Raw genomic sequence first — 14,261 nt, forward strand, 5'->3', positions numbered from 1 at the left:
TAATAAAAAAGTTAGATGGATTTAAAAATAATTGTAAATTAAAAGTGAAATGCTTGTAAAAGAAAAACACGGTGTGCTTATGTCTGAACTCCATTCTTATATAGAACATACATTCTCGAAACTTCTTCTTCTTGCTCTCTTCCCCCCTTAACAATTCTGCTTCCTCAGCATCAAAGTCTTCTGGTTTATCTCTCTCTGTGAGTGCTTGTTTTCTACGTTCTCTCTGTGACTGAACTTTCTGTAATTACATGCATTATCTCATTAACGATGCTACGAACCTGACCTTCAGTGGGAAGTAGTCTACAAATCTGAAAGAAGATACAAAAGGACTATAATAACAGAATTTTTCCTTGCTTTGACAATACTAATGGAACATTCTAAATAATAGTCATAGGTTGTTTGTAAGACTTTCTAGTGTTACCTTGTCATTCAATAGAACTTTATGATTACCCTATCTGTGAAAAATTGATTCCACGCATCCATTTGTAAGCATTTTAAAATGGTATAAATTATGCTTGTATCCACACAAGTAAGAATCAAATAAGGAGCTCCTACTTGGCTTGATCCCCTGGGCATATTAGCGTGCAAGTCATTGCTCTTTGTACCCATGTTTTCCTTTGTATAAGAGATGTACTAAGCATTTCGTTTTTATGCTAGTAGAATAAAACTGATTTGGAGGACTGCCTTGTTTAGATCTCTAGTGAAGGAAAAGAAATAGGGCCATATATCAAGAGTGCCCAAAAATATAAAATTGGTATTTATTTTTTTTTTACTATTTTGGGAATGTAAAGGCCAACATGTTGATCATACTGGAATATATAGAGTTCAAATGAAACATATCAGTTATAGGAGAACACTGTAAACTTGGATCAACAATTAAAGAAAACCCTGTCTTAAAACATAGCCAACCTGCAGGCAATAATTCAATTCTCCCAACATGATTGCACAGATTTCTGTCACATGCTCCTGTTGAGATAACTCATCAGGTATCACTTTCTCATTATCCAAAAAAGAAGGAACAACATAAGTACATATGTTAAGGACAACCTTATGCATAGCTTCTACCAAAGCCAGTATTATATAGTCTGACAACTTCGTGAAATATGACTCACTTTCACCTTGAGCAATCCCTTTCTCAAAAGCAAGTTTAGCAGAACGCAACAGGATGGGCATTGCTTAAACAGCAAAAATAAGAAAATTGCATCAGAAACTGGACAATTTACATGAAAAACAAAGAAACCATATAAAAATGAGAACTCTACCTACAACAGCAGATCTCCTGAAAGGGTTGTGGATATAGAATTTCAGAAGCGGAACAAAGATTGAAACAACCTGCTTCATGCATGAAGTCTGATGCAAAATTGAAGAAGAAGAAGGAAATGGAATTACAACTACGTTAAATAACTAGGGTAAAATAAAGAGCATAATTTGATTGATGATGATAATGGATAATTGCAGGGTATTTATCTCCCACTCAGCTGCTACAGGACAAAATAGCATAACTACTTGTGATGGACTAAAAGGTACTCTAACAGGATAATTCATGGATTTAACTACAAATAAGTAAACAATGTAATAAAACTTATAGGGGACTAAAGTGTACTAACTAATAACTTTTAATCAACTGAGCCTTCTAACTGAATTAACGAAAATGTTCCTTCCCCAAAGCTTCAGGTACAACCTCTGCAATCGTGGACTCTTCCATCTCGTATCAGTCCTTCCCCGTTAAAATCTTCCTTGTCCTTAAGAAAGAAAGGAGGGAAATCGAACCTTGAGTGCCTGATAATCTTCCCACGTAGCTTGTTCTAGTGGTAGATCATTCCTTTCAATCAACACTTGCGTCACTGCCTTGTTTCTCTTTTAAACCATACGTCGCTCCAAAATTTTGTTAGGATGAGGGCAATATGGACTGGAGAGCTCTAGGATAGGAGGGTGAGAAATGCTTTCTGGCAGCTCGTGACAGGCTTTGAGTTGGGACACATGAAAAGTGGGATAGAGCAGTAGTTGAGGAGGTAATGATAACTTGTATGCCACAGGCCCAATTTTTTGTAGAATCTGATATGGACCATAGAACTTAGCTGATAGCTTAGAGAAGTGTGTGGACATAGTGACCTGCCTGTAGGGTTGGATCTTTAAGTAGACCCAATCTCCCTCCTTGAAAACTCCGTCGAACCTATGTTTATTGGCTTGTTCTGTCATCCTTTGTTGTGCCCTTTGTAAGTGGTATTTGAGCAGCTGAAGTTTGAATTCTCTTGTAAGCAGACTCCTGTGTACTTCCTCTAATGCAGAATCACCAGCCATGTAGGGTAAGTGAAGAGGAGGAGGTTTTCCATACAAGGCCTCATAAGGACTGCACTGGATGGCACTGTGAAAGGCAGTGTTGTACCATAGTTCAGCTGCAGCCAGGAATTGGAACCAGTCTGACTGTGAATCTGAGCAAAAACACTTGAGGTAGATTTCTAGGCACCTATTGACTACCTATGTTTGGCCATCCGTTTGAGGATGATAAGTTGTTGAAGTGTTAAGTGTGACTCCAAACATTGCAAACAACTCCTACCAAATTTTGCTTGTGAAAATTGGATCCCTATCACTGATAATATCCTCAGGCATCCCATGCAACTTATAGACTTGATCAAAGAACACTTTGTTGAGGGTTTTTTGTTATTTAAGATGAAATAGTCTTAAAATGAGGGTGAATAGGAAATGGAGGGAAAATAAAAATTTTGAGTAAAATTTTAAGTTTCCCCCTCTTGACAATGAGACATTGTCCCATATTGGAAGAGGAAAAGATTTTTGGTGGGTATATATATAATTGCTCTTCTTGTAGCTCTTAAAGAGTTAAGAAGAAAGCAAGCCTCACGCCGTCGTCGTCGTCGCTCGCTCGGCTCGGCTTCAGCTTCGGCTTCGGCTTCGGATTTGGTCAAATGATTGATTGATTAATTTTTTGGACTAAATTTATTTGTTAATAGTAAATATTAACGTAAGATTATCCGCTTTTGTAACGGATATGTTCATCTTCAAAGCTGATTGCTATAAATATGTGCAGCAACTGTTGAAGAAAGATAACACACCAAAAAAACTGAAAACGCTCAACTTTGGCTATACATTGCACTCCTTCCTCTCAGCATTTATATACGATTTTCTGAGTTTCCCAGAATTATTATTTACAAATACAGCAATATTGGCGGGACTAACAATCTTAAGGAATTTAATATTTATTTCTGTATTTGTGTTATTCTTATTATTCTGCAAACTAAAACCTTTGTGGTTTTGTGTACTCCCGTTTTGGAGAGTAAAGCCTTCGTGGCATTTTGTTGGAGATTAAAATCTACGTGATTTTTACTCCAGTTTGAAAACGTTTATTAAACGTTTGTTTGTGTCATTATTTTACAGAAAAAATGACGACTGAAAGTGAAAACCAAGTTGTTCCGATGGTGACTGCCAACGCATCGACAAGCCGAACACTAGCATTGGCACCGGCAGAAAAACTCGAAAAATTTTTCGGGATTGATTTCAAGCGCTGGCAACAGAAGATGTTCTTCTACTTAACTACGTTATGTCTACAGAAGTTCATCAAGGAAGATGTTCCTGATCTGCCAGATAAAACTTCAGAGAATGAACGCTTTATCGTGATTGAAGCGTGGAAGAATTCTGATTTTTTATGCAAGAATTATATTCTTAGCGGACTGGATGATAATCTGTATAATGTATACAGTGGCGTGGAGACGTCAAAAGAATTGAGGAATGCGCTTGAAAAGAAATATAAAATTGAAGATGCCGGGATGAAGAAATTCGTTGCCGCAAAATATTTGGACTACAAAATGGTAGATAGCAAGTCTGTTATTGCCCAAGTTCAGGAATCGCAAGTGATTATTCATGATCTACTTGCTGAAGGTCTTGTCATCAATGAAGCATTCCAAGTAGCAGCAATGATTGAGAAGTTGCCTCCGTTGTGGAAGGACTTCAAAAATTATTTGAAACACAAACGAAAGAAAATGTCCCTTGAAGATCTCATTGTTCGGTTGAGAATCGAAGAGGACAATAAAGCTGCTGAAAGGAGAGGCCGTAGAAATTCAACAATAATGGGAGCAAATATTGTTGAAGATAACAAAAAGAGGAAGAAGGCTTCTGTTCCGAAATACAACCCAAGCAAGAAGCGGTTCAGTGGAAACTGCTACAACTGTGGGAAAATCAAACACAAATCTACAGAGTGTCATGCTCCGATGAAAGACAAGAAAAAGGGTCAAGCAAACATGGTAGTAAAGCGTGATGATGTTGATAACTTGTGTGCCATACTTTCTGAATGTAACTTGGTGGGAAATCCTAAACAGTGGTGGATTGATTCTGGAGCCACTCGCCATGTTTGTGCAGTTAGAGAAGCTTTTGCTACTTATGCTCCTGCTGGACCCGGAGAGACAGTTTATATGGACAATGCTTCAACAGCAAAAGTTGAAGGATATGGGAAGATATTTCTGAAAATGACCTCTGGCAAGGTCATGACTTTGAACAATGTCCTTCATGTTCCCGAAATGAGAAAGAATTTAGTCTCTACTGGACTTCTTGTTAAGCACGGTTTTAAGTGCATTTTTGTGTCTGACAAGGTTGTCATAAGTAAGAATGAAATATTTGTAGGAAAAGGTTACCTCACCGAGGGCCTTTTCAATCTGAATGTAATGGTTGTGGAAAACAATAATAATATTTCAGCTTCTTCTTACTTACTTGAGTCAAATTATTTATGGCATGTACGTTTGGGTCGTGTCAATTATAAAACCTTCCGGAAAATGATTAACTTGGAAGTACTACCTAAGTTTGAATGCGAAAAATCAAAATATCAAACATGTGTGGAATCTAAGTATGTTAAACATCCTTATAAGTCAGTTGAAAGGAATTCAAATCCTTTAGACTTAATTCACACAGATATTTGTGACATGAAGTCAATAACATCTCGCGGTGGAAAGAAGTATTTCATAACTTTTATTGACGATGGTACTCGATATTGCTATATTTACTTACTGAATAGTAAAGATGAAGCAATAGACGCATTCAGGCAATACAAAAATAAAGTTGAAACGCAACTTAACAAGAAAGTAAAAATGATAAGAAGTGATAGGGGTGGTGAATATGAATCTCCTTTTGAAGAAATATGTTTAGAATATGGAATTATTTATCAAACAACAGCCCCTTACATGCCCCAATCTAATGGGATTGCGGAAAGAAAGAATCGCACATTAAAGGAGATGATGAATGCGTTGTTGATAAGTTCTGGTTTTCCACAGAACTTGTGGGGGGAAGCCATTCTTCCGGCTAATCGAATATTAAATCGAGTGCCCCATAGCAAAACACAATCTATTCCATATGAAAAATGGAAAGGAAGGAAGCCCAACTTTAATTATTTTAAAGTGTGGGGGGGTTTGGCAAAAGTGCAAGTTTCTAAACCCAAAAGGGTAAAGATAGGACCGAAAATCGTTGATTGTGTTTTCATAGGATATGCGAAAAATAGTAAAGCATATCGATTTCTGGTTTATAAATCAGAAAATCCCGACATTCATAATAATACAATTATAGAATCAGATAATGCTGAGTTCTTTGAAAATATATATCCGTATAAAAAGGAATGTGAGTCGTTTGGTGAAGGATCTAAACGACCTCGGGAAGAAACAAAAGAAAGTACATGTAATCAGGAGGATCCAAGACGTAGTAAACATCAAAGAACGTCTACTTCATTTGGACCAGAGTTTGTGACTTTCTTATTGGAGAATGAGCCTCAAACATTTAAAGAAGCTATGACTTCTTCGGAATCATTGTTTTGGAAAGAGGCAGTCAATAGTGAAATATAATCCATATTGAACAACCAGACATGGGAATTGGTTGATCTTCCTCCTGGAAATAAACCTTTGGGTTCTAAATGGATTTTTAAGAGAAAAATAAAAAATGATGGCACTATTGATAAATTCAAGGCAAGACTCGTGGTCAAAGGGTATAGACAACGAGAAGGTCTAGACTACTTTGATACATACTCTCCAGTTACAAGAATTACGTCCATACGGATGTTAGTAGCATTAGCTGCAGTGTATGGTCTTGAAATTCATCAAATGTATGTTAAGACGGCCTTCTTAAATAGAGAGTTGCAGGAAGAAATTTACATGGAACAACCTGAAGGGTTTGTGGTTCCAGGTAAAGAAAAAAAGGTATGTAGACTTGTTAAGTCTCTTTACGGACTAAAACAAGCACCCAAACAATGGCATGCGAAATTTGACCAAACAATGTTGTCAAATGGTTTTAAGATAAATGAATGTAATAAATGTATGTACATTAAAAATGTTCCAAATCACATAGTCATTGTTTGCCTATATGTGGATGATATGCTGATAATGAGTAATGACATTGCCAACATAAATACTACTAAGCGTATGCTCAATAGCAAGTTTGATATGAAAGACTTGGGATTTGCTGATTTAATTCTGGGAATTAAGATCCATAAGACTCCTCAAGGTCTGGCATTGTCACAATCTTATTATATTAAGACAGTACTTGAAAAATTCAAGCACTTGGGTTTTAAAGTTGCAAAGACTCCAATTGACGTGAATCTTGCATTAGCAAAGAATAAAGGCCAAAGCATATCACAATTGGATTATGCTCGTGTGTTGGGATGCTTAATGTATATCATGAATTGTACACGACCAGATATAGCTTGTGCTATAAGTAAACTGAGTCGATATATGAGCAATCCAGGCCAATCTCATTGGATGGCAATGAAACGAGTTTTGGGATATTTAGAACATACCCAGAACTTTGACTTGCACTACAGTAAATTCCCTGCGGTGATTGAGGGATACTGTGATGCAAATTGGATCACCGGTTCAACTGATTCTAAGTCCACGAGTGGATATGTATTCACTATTGGTGGAGGAGCGGTATCTTAGAAGTCGTCCAAACAAACATGTATTGCCCGCTCTACAATGGAGGCTGAATTCATAGCCTTAGATAAAGCCAATGAAGAAGCTGAATGGCTCCGGAATTTCTTGGAAGACATTCCATTTTGTCCCAAACCGTTGGCACCAATATTCATATATTGTGATAGTCAAGCGGCAATTGGAAGGGCTGGGAGCGTTATGTATAACGGTAAATCTCATCATATACGACGAAGACATAAAACCGTTAGGCAATTACTCTCTAGAGGAATTATCACGATTGACTATGTAAAGTCAAGTGATAATGTGTCGGATCTACTTACAAAAGGCCTAACTAGAAAGGTAGTTGAGAAATCATCAAGGGGAATGGGGCTATGGTCGAGAACAAGTCATTGTGGCAGTAACTCTACCTAGAAGACTGGAGATCCCAAGATCTAGGTTCAAGGAGATCAAACAAAGTCATTAATGACGGTTCAACATTGTCAAATAAAAGTTTAGTCTGTTCTCGTGATGAGACAATGTTTAGTACCAAGGATAAATCATTAAGGCTTTTTAATGATTTCTAAATTTGATACGGGGTATATCAAATAGTGTATCTACAGGATGACACGTTTAGGAATCACCTATGTAAGTGTGAAGTGTTAGCCACTTCAAGGAGAACTTTGTAAGGCCAGTTCTCTACGCACTTATGAAACCAGGCAGTGTTCATGGCTGAAACAAACACAACAATGAGAACCAAAGACGGTTAAGGGTTGATTGTGTGACTTATGGTTGTCTAGGTATACACCAAAGATCGACGGTTCAAAGATATCAAATCTACTGATTGACCGAGTATATCCGACATAAGTTCACTACGGAAAGTTCAAAGGGAAACCTACTTATCCAGATGCGATTAATCCTTGCTTGCAAATCACACAGTTTTTCCATGCATACTTCCGTGATATAGCCATTCCCCATTCATGTGGGGGATTGTTGAAGTTTTTGTTATTTAAGATGAAATAGTCTTAAAATGAGGGTGAATGGGAAATGGAGGGAAAATGAAATTTTTGAGTAAAATTTTAAGTTTTCCCCTCTTAACAATGAGACATTGTCATATATTGGAAGAGGAAAAGATTTTTGGTGGGTATATATATAATTGCTCTTCTTGTAGCTCTTAAAGAGTTAAGAATAAAGCAAGCCTCGCGCCGTCGTCGTCGTCGTCGTCGCTCGCTCGGCTCGGCTTCGGCTTCGGCTTCGGCTTTGACTTCGGCTTCGGCTTCGGCTTCGGATTCGGATTCGGATTCGGATTTGGTCAAATGATCGATTGATTGATTAATTTTTTGGACCAAATTTATTTGTTAATAGTAAATATTAACGTAAGATTATCCGCATTTATAACGGATATGTTCCAATCCGTGTATTGACCACCAGCTGCAATAGCAGCCGCCTAATGCTCTTCCCACCATGGACAAGTGCTTTCTCCACAAACAAGCTAGTGCATGCTCCACCATGGAGGTGGAGGGTCGTTCATCTTCAAAGCTGACTGCTATAAATATGTGCAGCAGCTGTTGAAGAAAGATAACACACCAAAAAAATTGAAAACGCTCAACTTTGGCTATACATTGCACTCCTTCCTCTCAGCATTTACATACGATTTTCTGAGTTTCTACTCCTTTGTTCTGCATTGTTTTAACTTCAAACAAAGCAACTGTAAGTGTGATTTGCTACCGAACTTTGTGTTCGCTGAAACACTGGGGCTTGAAGTACCGCTACACCAGTGTGTGATTCGTTCTATTCTGGGAGGAAATAATCCATAACCTTGGGTACTAGGAGGGGATTAAATTCCTTAAGGAAACACTATGAATTTAGTGGGCTCGAATTAATTACTGTTTCATTACGATAACTTATATTTCCCAGAATTATTATTTATAAATACAGCAATATTGGTGGGACTAACACACTTGTACAATAGAACTGGCAGTGTAGGGGTGGGACAGCCGTATGAAATGTGCATACTTGGTTAGCCTGTCCACCACTACCCAAATGACTGATTTTCCCTTTGATTTGGGCAAACCCACTATAAAATCCATACTTATGCTGCTCAATGTTGAGTCTGGTATCTTATTAGGCTGTAGTAACCCAAGGTAGGGAGAGTTGTCATATTTGTGTCTTTGGCAGATATCACAAGACTTGATATAATTCTGAATGTCCTCTCTCATCTTTTTCCAATAAAACAGAGTTTCCACTCTCCTATATGTAGCTGTCATGACTGAATGTCCTCGCATTGGTGAATTATGCCATAGTTGTAGAATTTCTTTTCTCAACTGATCATCAGGACCAACTACTAATCTTCCATTCTTCCTTAATTGTCCATGGTTGAAAGCTATGTTACTCGAACTCTCCAAAAGTGATCCCATACCCGTGTCAGATCCTCCAAAAATACACTAAATTTGGAGGATCCAAAACGTACCCAACAATATTTTTGAAGAGTCCGAGTAACATAGGTTGAAAGAGTACCCCTTGCCTTCAAGTTCTCCTTTCATCAGAGTTGGATTAGTTCTTTCAATGAAGGATCATTTTCCCAGCTTAGCATAATCAAGTTCAGTAGGTCAGTCTTCATTGTTGACTAGGTTAATGTTGTTAGCTCCACTAGAGGTAATCTGGATAAGGCATCAGCAACCTTGTTCTCTTTCCCTTTTTTGTATTCAATTGTAAAATTATATTGCATGAGCCTTGTAATCCATTTTAATTGTGTTCCTGTATGTAACTTCTGCTCAAGTAGGAACTTCAAAGCTTTCTGGTATGTCTTAACAATGAAAGTCCTCCCAGTTAAGTACTGAGACCATTTAGTCACAGCCATTATAAGTGCTAAAAGCTCCTTATCATATACAGACAGTGTTTGGTGCTGTGCTGATAGGCCTTTACTAAGGAAGGCAATTGGTTGCCCCTTTTGCATCAGAATTGCTCTTATACCCACATTGCAGCATCTGTTTCTACCATAAAAGGTAAGGAAAAATTAGGCAGGATCAGCATCGGAGCTGTGGTGAGTGCCACTTTGAGTTTTTCAAAAGCTTCATTGGCTTTTTCAGACCAATTAAAGCCATATTTCTTGAGGAGATTAGTCAGGGGTTTGCTAATGACTCCATACCCCTTAACGAACCTCCTATAGTATCCAGTCAAGCCTATAAAGTCCCTTAGTAACTTGACAGAAGTAGGTGTTGGCCATAATTGTACTACTTCTATCTTCTTAGGGTCTGTCTCTACCCCTTTTGCTGAGATGTAATGCCCCAAGTACTCCACTCTATCAGCAGCAAAGACATATTTACTCCTCTTCACTAACAGTTGATGTTGCACTAGTAAATCAAAAGCAGCCCTAAGGTGGTTCAGATGTTCCTCCAAACTTTTATTGTAGATTAGTATATCATTAAAAAAAACCAAGATGAATTTCCTAAGATGTTTCTGAAAGATGTGGTTCATTAGTCCTTGGAAGCTAGAAGGTGCATTGGTTAGCCCAAATGGCATAACCATATACTCATAGTGGCCAAAGTGGATTTTAAAACAGTTTTTGGAACATCTGTAGAAGCCATCCTTATTTGATGGTAGCCAGCTCTTAGGTTCAACTTAGAATAGACTTGTGGGCCTCCTAGTTCATCCAACAACTCCTCAATAATTGGAATTGGAAACTTATCCTTCACGGTCAACTTGTTCAAGGCTCTGTGATCAACACATAATCTCCACGATCCATCCTTTTTGCCAAATAACACTACAGGAGAAGCATAAGGACTAGAGTTATATTGGATAATACCTTGACTTGGTAATTCCTGCGCCATCTTCTCAATCACATCTTTTTGAATTGGGGAGTACCTGGAGGTTACTGGTGTACTGCCTTCCAACATGGAGTACCAAACACATATTTCTCGTCGCAAATAAAACATAAACCTTGAGCTCTCTTTTCTACCATCTCTGCTGGAGAAAGCCTTCTTCTCCTGTTGTTATCCATTTTGGCAGTAACAGGTTTCCTCAAGTTGTTGGTGGTGTTCTTCTGTGTTGTGCTATAATGATGCCCCATTGGCCCTTTATGAGAAAAAGAACCAGAAACACTACTCCTGATGGCTTGACTTTGGGCTGCAAAGTTGGTCTCCTGAAGCCTAGCAAGATAGTATGCTTGTGGAAGTGTACAAGGATTTCCAACTCTAACAACATTACTAATCTCAAGTTTGAGGTTGTTTAGGAAAATGCTCATAGCATGCCCTACTGACAAATTGAGCCTGGTTATGACACTAACGAAGGCTCTCTGGTAGTCCTTCACACTACCTATATGCTTAACATTCAACAACTTAGTCATAGGATCTGAATATTCTGCTCCAAAACTGCCACACAATGCCCATAAGTACTCCTCCCATGTTGGAAGAGGCATTTGCCCTCTACTCCTCATGTACCCCAAATGCCATTGCAGGGCATCTCCTTCAAAATGCATTGATACCAACTTCATCTTTTGTTGGATGGTGACATCTTCTTTAGAGAAAAACTGTTCCACCTTGTACAACCATGTTCTCAGATCTTCCCCATTGAACTTAGGGAATTCCACCTTGGTATATTTAGTAAAAGGGATGTTAGACAAGGGCACATTAGCATAGTTCTGGTGTGTGTGGTAGGGAGAATTATTTTGTGCATAGGGGATCTGATGGTAAAGGGGTTGAGGAATGTGTGTGGGCTGAGTATTGTAAGCAGGTGGGAATTTAACATAGGATTTGTAAGGCAGTGACATTCCCAAAGGGGTTCCTTGGCCAAAGGGCTAGTGTATTGGGTAGTGCCATCCTTATTCAGGTTGTGGTGAAAGACTGTGGGACTGTGGAGGGTAAGTTATAATTAGGGAGGGTAGGAGGTAAATTTGTTGAGTTAGGGTTATGGGGGTATGGCTGTGTGGAGGTGTTAGGAGCCAAGGTTAGTGGTGTTAAATTGCTCACAACAGTTGTTACTTGTGAGGGAAAATTACTATAGTTCGACGGGTTTTGAGTCGTAGGAATGAGAGATGAGCAAATTTGCACTGGGGAGTTAACAAAAGGGTTGCTCGTTTGAAAATTAGGAGGAGTTGATACCATAGGAAAGGGTTTTTGCAATGGAACAGTACCTTGAAGGTTAAAATTAATAGGTGAGTGTTGCTTGAGTTATTCAAACTTGAGCTCGCAGGGAAAGGGGAAATCAGATCTCCAAACCTTAATGGGGTATCCGATGGGGAGTACAGCTCTCCTCCTCTGGGGTTGATGTCTTTGTCTCTTTCTGGTCTTTTCCCTATTGCAACAACTTCCCCAAGCTCACACATGGCAGAATCTTGATTCTGAATAGTTTTTTCTTGTCGACCTTCGGATTGGTCCTGCCTTTGATTTAGATTCACCATATCAACAGACATTTTGTGAAGGAGTGACATCACCTCTAACATCTCAGTCGCCATGAATCCTCAGAGCAAGATCATGCTCCGATACCACTGATGCAAAATTAAAAAAGAAGAAGAAGGAAATGGAATTACAACTACGTTAAAGAACTAGGGTAAAATAAATAGCATAATTTGATTAGTGATGATAATGGATAATTACAGGGTATTTATCTCCCACTCAGCTGCTACAGGATAAAATAGCATAACTACCTGTGATGGACTAAAAGGTACTCTAACGGGATAACTCATGGACTTAATTATAAATAAGTAATATGTGTTATAAAACTTATAGGGGACTAAAGTGTACTAACTAATAACTTTGAATCAGCTAAGCCTTCTAGCTGAATTAACGGAAATGTTCCTTCCCCAAAGCTCCAGGTACAACCTCCGCAAGCTTAGACTCTTCCATCTCGTATCAAAGTCATTGATATCCCTTGTTCAATTTGACCTCACTTAACAGCACATGAGTAAAAGAAAACATGAAAGTGATCGATCATTCAAGCCAACCTGGGAAATCCATGGGTAGAAGTCTTCCTGCAATATATCACTGTACCAGTATAGCATATCATAGGCTACAACTTTCTCCTCTGGGGCATCTCCTTTCTTGAACATCGTTTTATCTCCAAGCTTGATTTTCACTATACTGTAAGATGTAAAGCTTAAGTAAGATCCTAGGTATACCTTGTCCCTGATAACCACCTCTCCCCAATAGGCTTCACCTTTTTTATGAATCCAAAGCACGAACTAGACATCAATCACAGTTGTTAGATTCCCACATAGGTAGTGGATGTGGGACTTGGTTTCATGATTTTGTACAATCCTCATCTCAGGAGCTAATGTTTTAGTTGAATTAGGCTCAAAGTCTATTTTTTTACATAGTATCAGAGCAAAACCCATTTAAATTCTTGGTTTACCCTATTTGGGACCCCATATTATATTGTCCATACTCTAATGACAGGCCTAAGCGTGCGGGCTGTGTTAGATTCCCACATTAGTAGTGGATGGGGGACTTGATCTCTTTGTATTGTTTTATATAATCTTCACCTCATGAGCTAGATTTTGGGATTGAGTTAAACTTAAGGTCCATTTCTTAACAGTATCAAAAGCTCCGCCGAGATGGTCAAATCTCAATGATAAAAGCTTACCTATTATCATCTAACTCATAATTTTCATTGTCCAAAAATCTCAATGACAAAAGCTTACCTATTATCATCTAACTCGTAATATTCATAATCCAACTTCGCAAATATGCTCATAACAAGTTCAAGTTCAACACATTTAATTAAAAATGGCATGATCGCACTCATATAAGGAAGAAAATCATGTCCCATGCACTTGCAAATTCTAGTACATGCCTGCAACGAAATAAAGAAAATAAGGGGGGGGGGGGGGGGCAATCTATAAAGAACTTTTGATATTAAAATCAAGTGATTAACAAATACGCCTAGCATGTACTTAGTTGTAGGATCATTCACTTGTAATCCTTGTAATGACATAAGCACTTCCATGACCTTTAATGAAAACAACAAAAGGGAAACAAATAAAAGTAAGCTCTATGTTGAGAATTGGCCAAAAGCAAATAAGCTCACACTATTGGATCAACAGTCCTTGTTACTAGTAGTTATGAGTGTGTTCTTAGTATTTATCTCTTTAGATTAGATTGCATTTATCGTCTAGATTAGATGATATCATAGTTAGTTCTTCAGAGTTATCTATTTGATTTAGATAGGATTCTTTAGTTATTTGGTTTACATGAAACTCTAGAAAGTTGGTTACTCTAACTTGTATTTAAACTCACTTATGCATTCAATAAGAGATATATTTTTCTATCATCTATTTAAGTGTTCATATGGTACCTGAGCCTATACAACTCTAACGAGTACGATCCTATTTTTTTTCAAGCACCAAATCCTCCAATGACGAAAGATGGAAACACT

At 38.1% G+C, this 14,261-nt stretch overlaps 1 protein-coding gene across 2 annotated transcripts; it reads right to left on the minus strand.

Moving 5' to 3' along the window:
* Positions 1-12,945, minus strand: LOC104090252 (uncharacterized). 2 transcript variants are annotated; one of them, XM_070188397.1, is made up of 5 exons: positions 12,832-12,945; positions 1,263-1,332; positions 1,048-1,175; positions 910-966; positions 1-308 (listed from the first exon to the last, which is right to left on the minus strand). In XM_070188397.1, the coding sequence occupies exons 1-5, from the start codon at positions 12,934-12,936 to the stop codon at positions 213-215; spliced, it is 456 nt and encodes a 151-aa protein (XP_070044498.1). In that variant the 5' UTR covers positions 12,937-12,945; the 3' UTR covers positions 1-212. The 2 variants fall into 2 exon arrangements, with proteins under 2 accessions (XP_070044498.1, XP_070044497.1); XM_070188396.1 differs by having other exon boundaries at positions 910-1,175.
* Between the last annotated feature and the right edge of the window lie 1,316 nt (positions 12,946-14,261).

The sequence above is a fragment of the Nicotiana tomentosiformis genome, chromosome 11, assembly GCF_000390325.3.
Source record: "Nicotiana tomentosiformis chromosome 11, ASM39032v3, whole genome shotgun sequence".
Classification (NCBI taxonomy): Eukaryota; Viridiplantae; Streptophyta; class Magnoliopsida; order Solanales; family Solanaceae; genus Nicotiana; species Nicotiana tomentosiformis.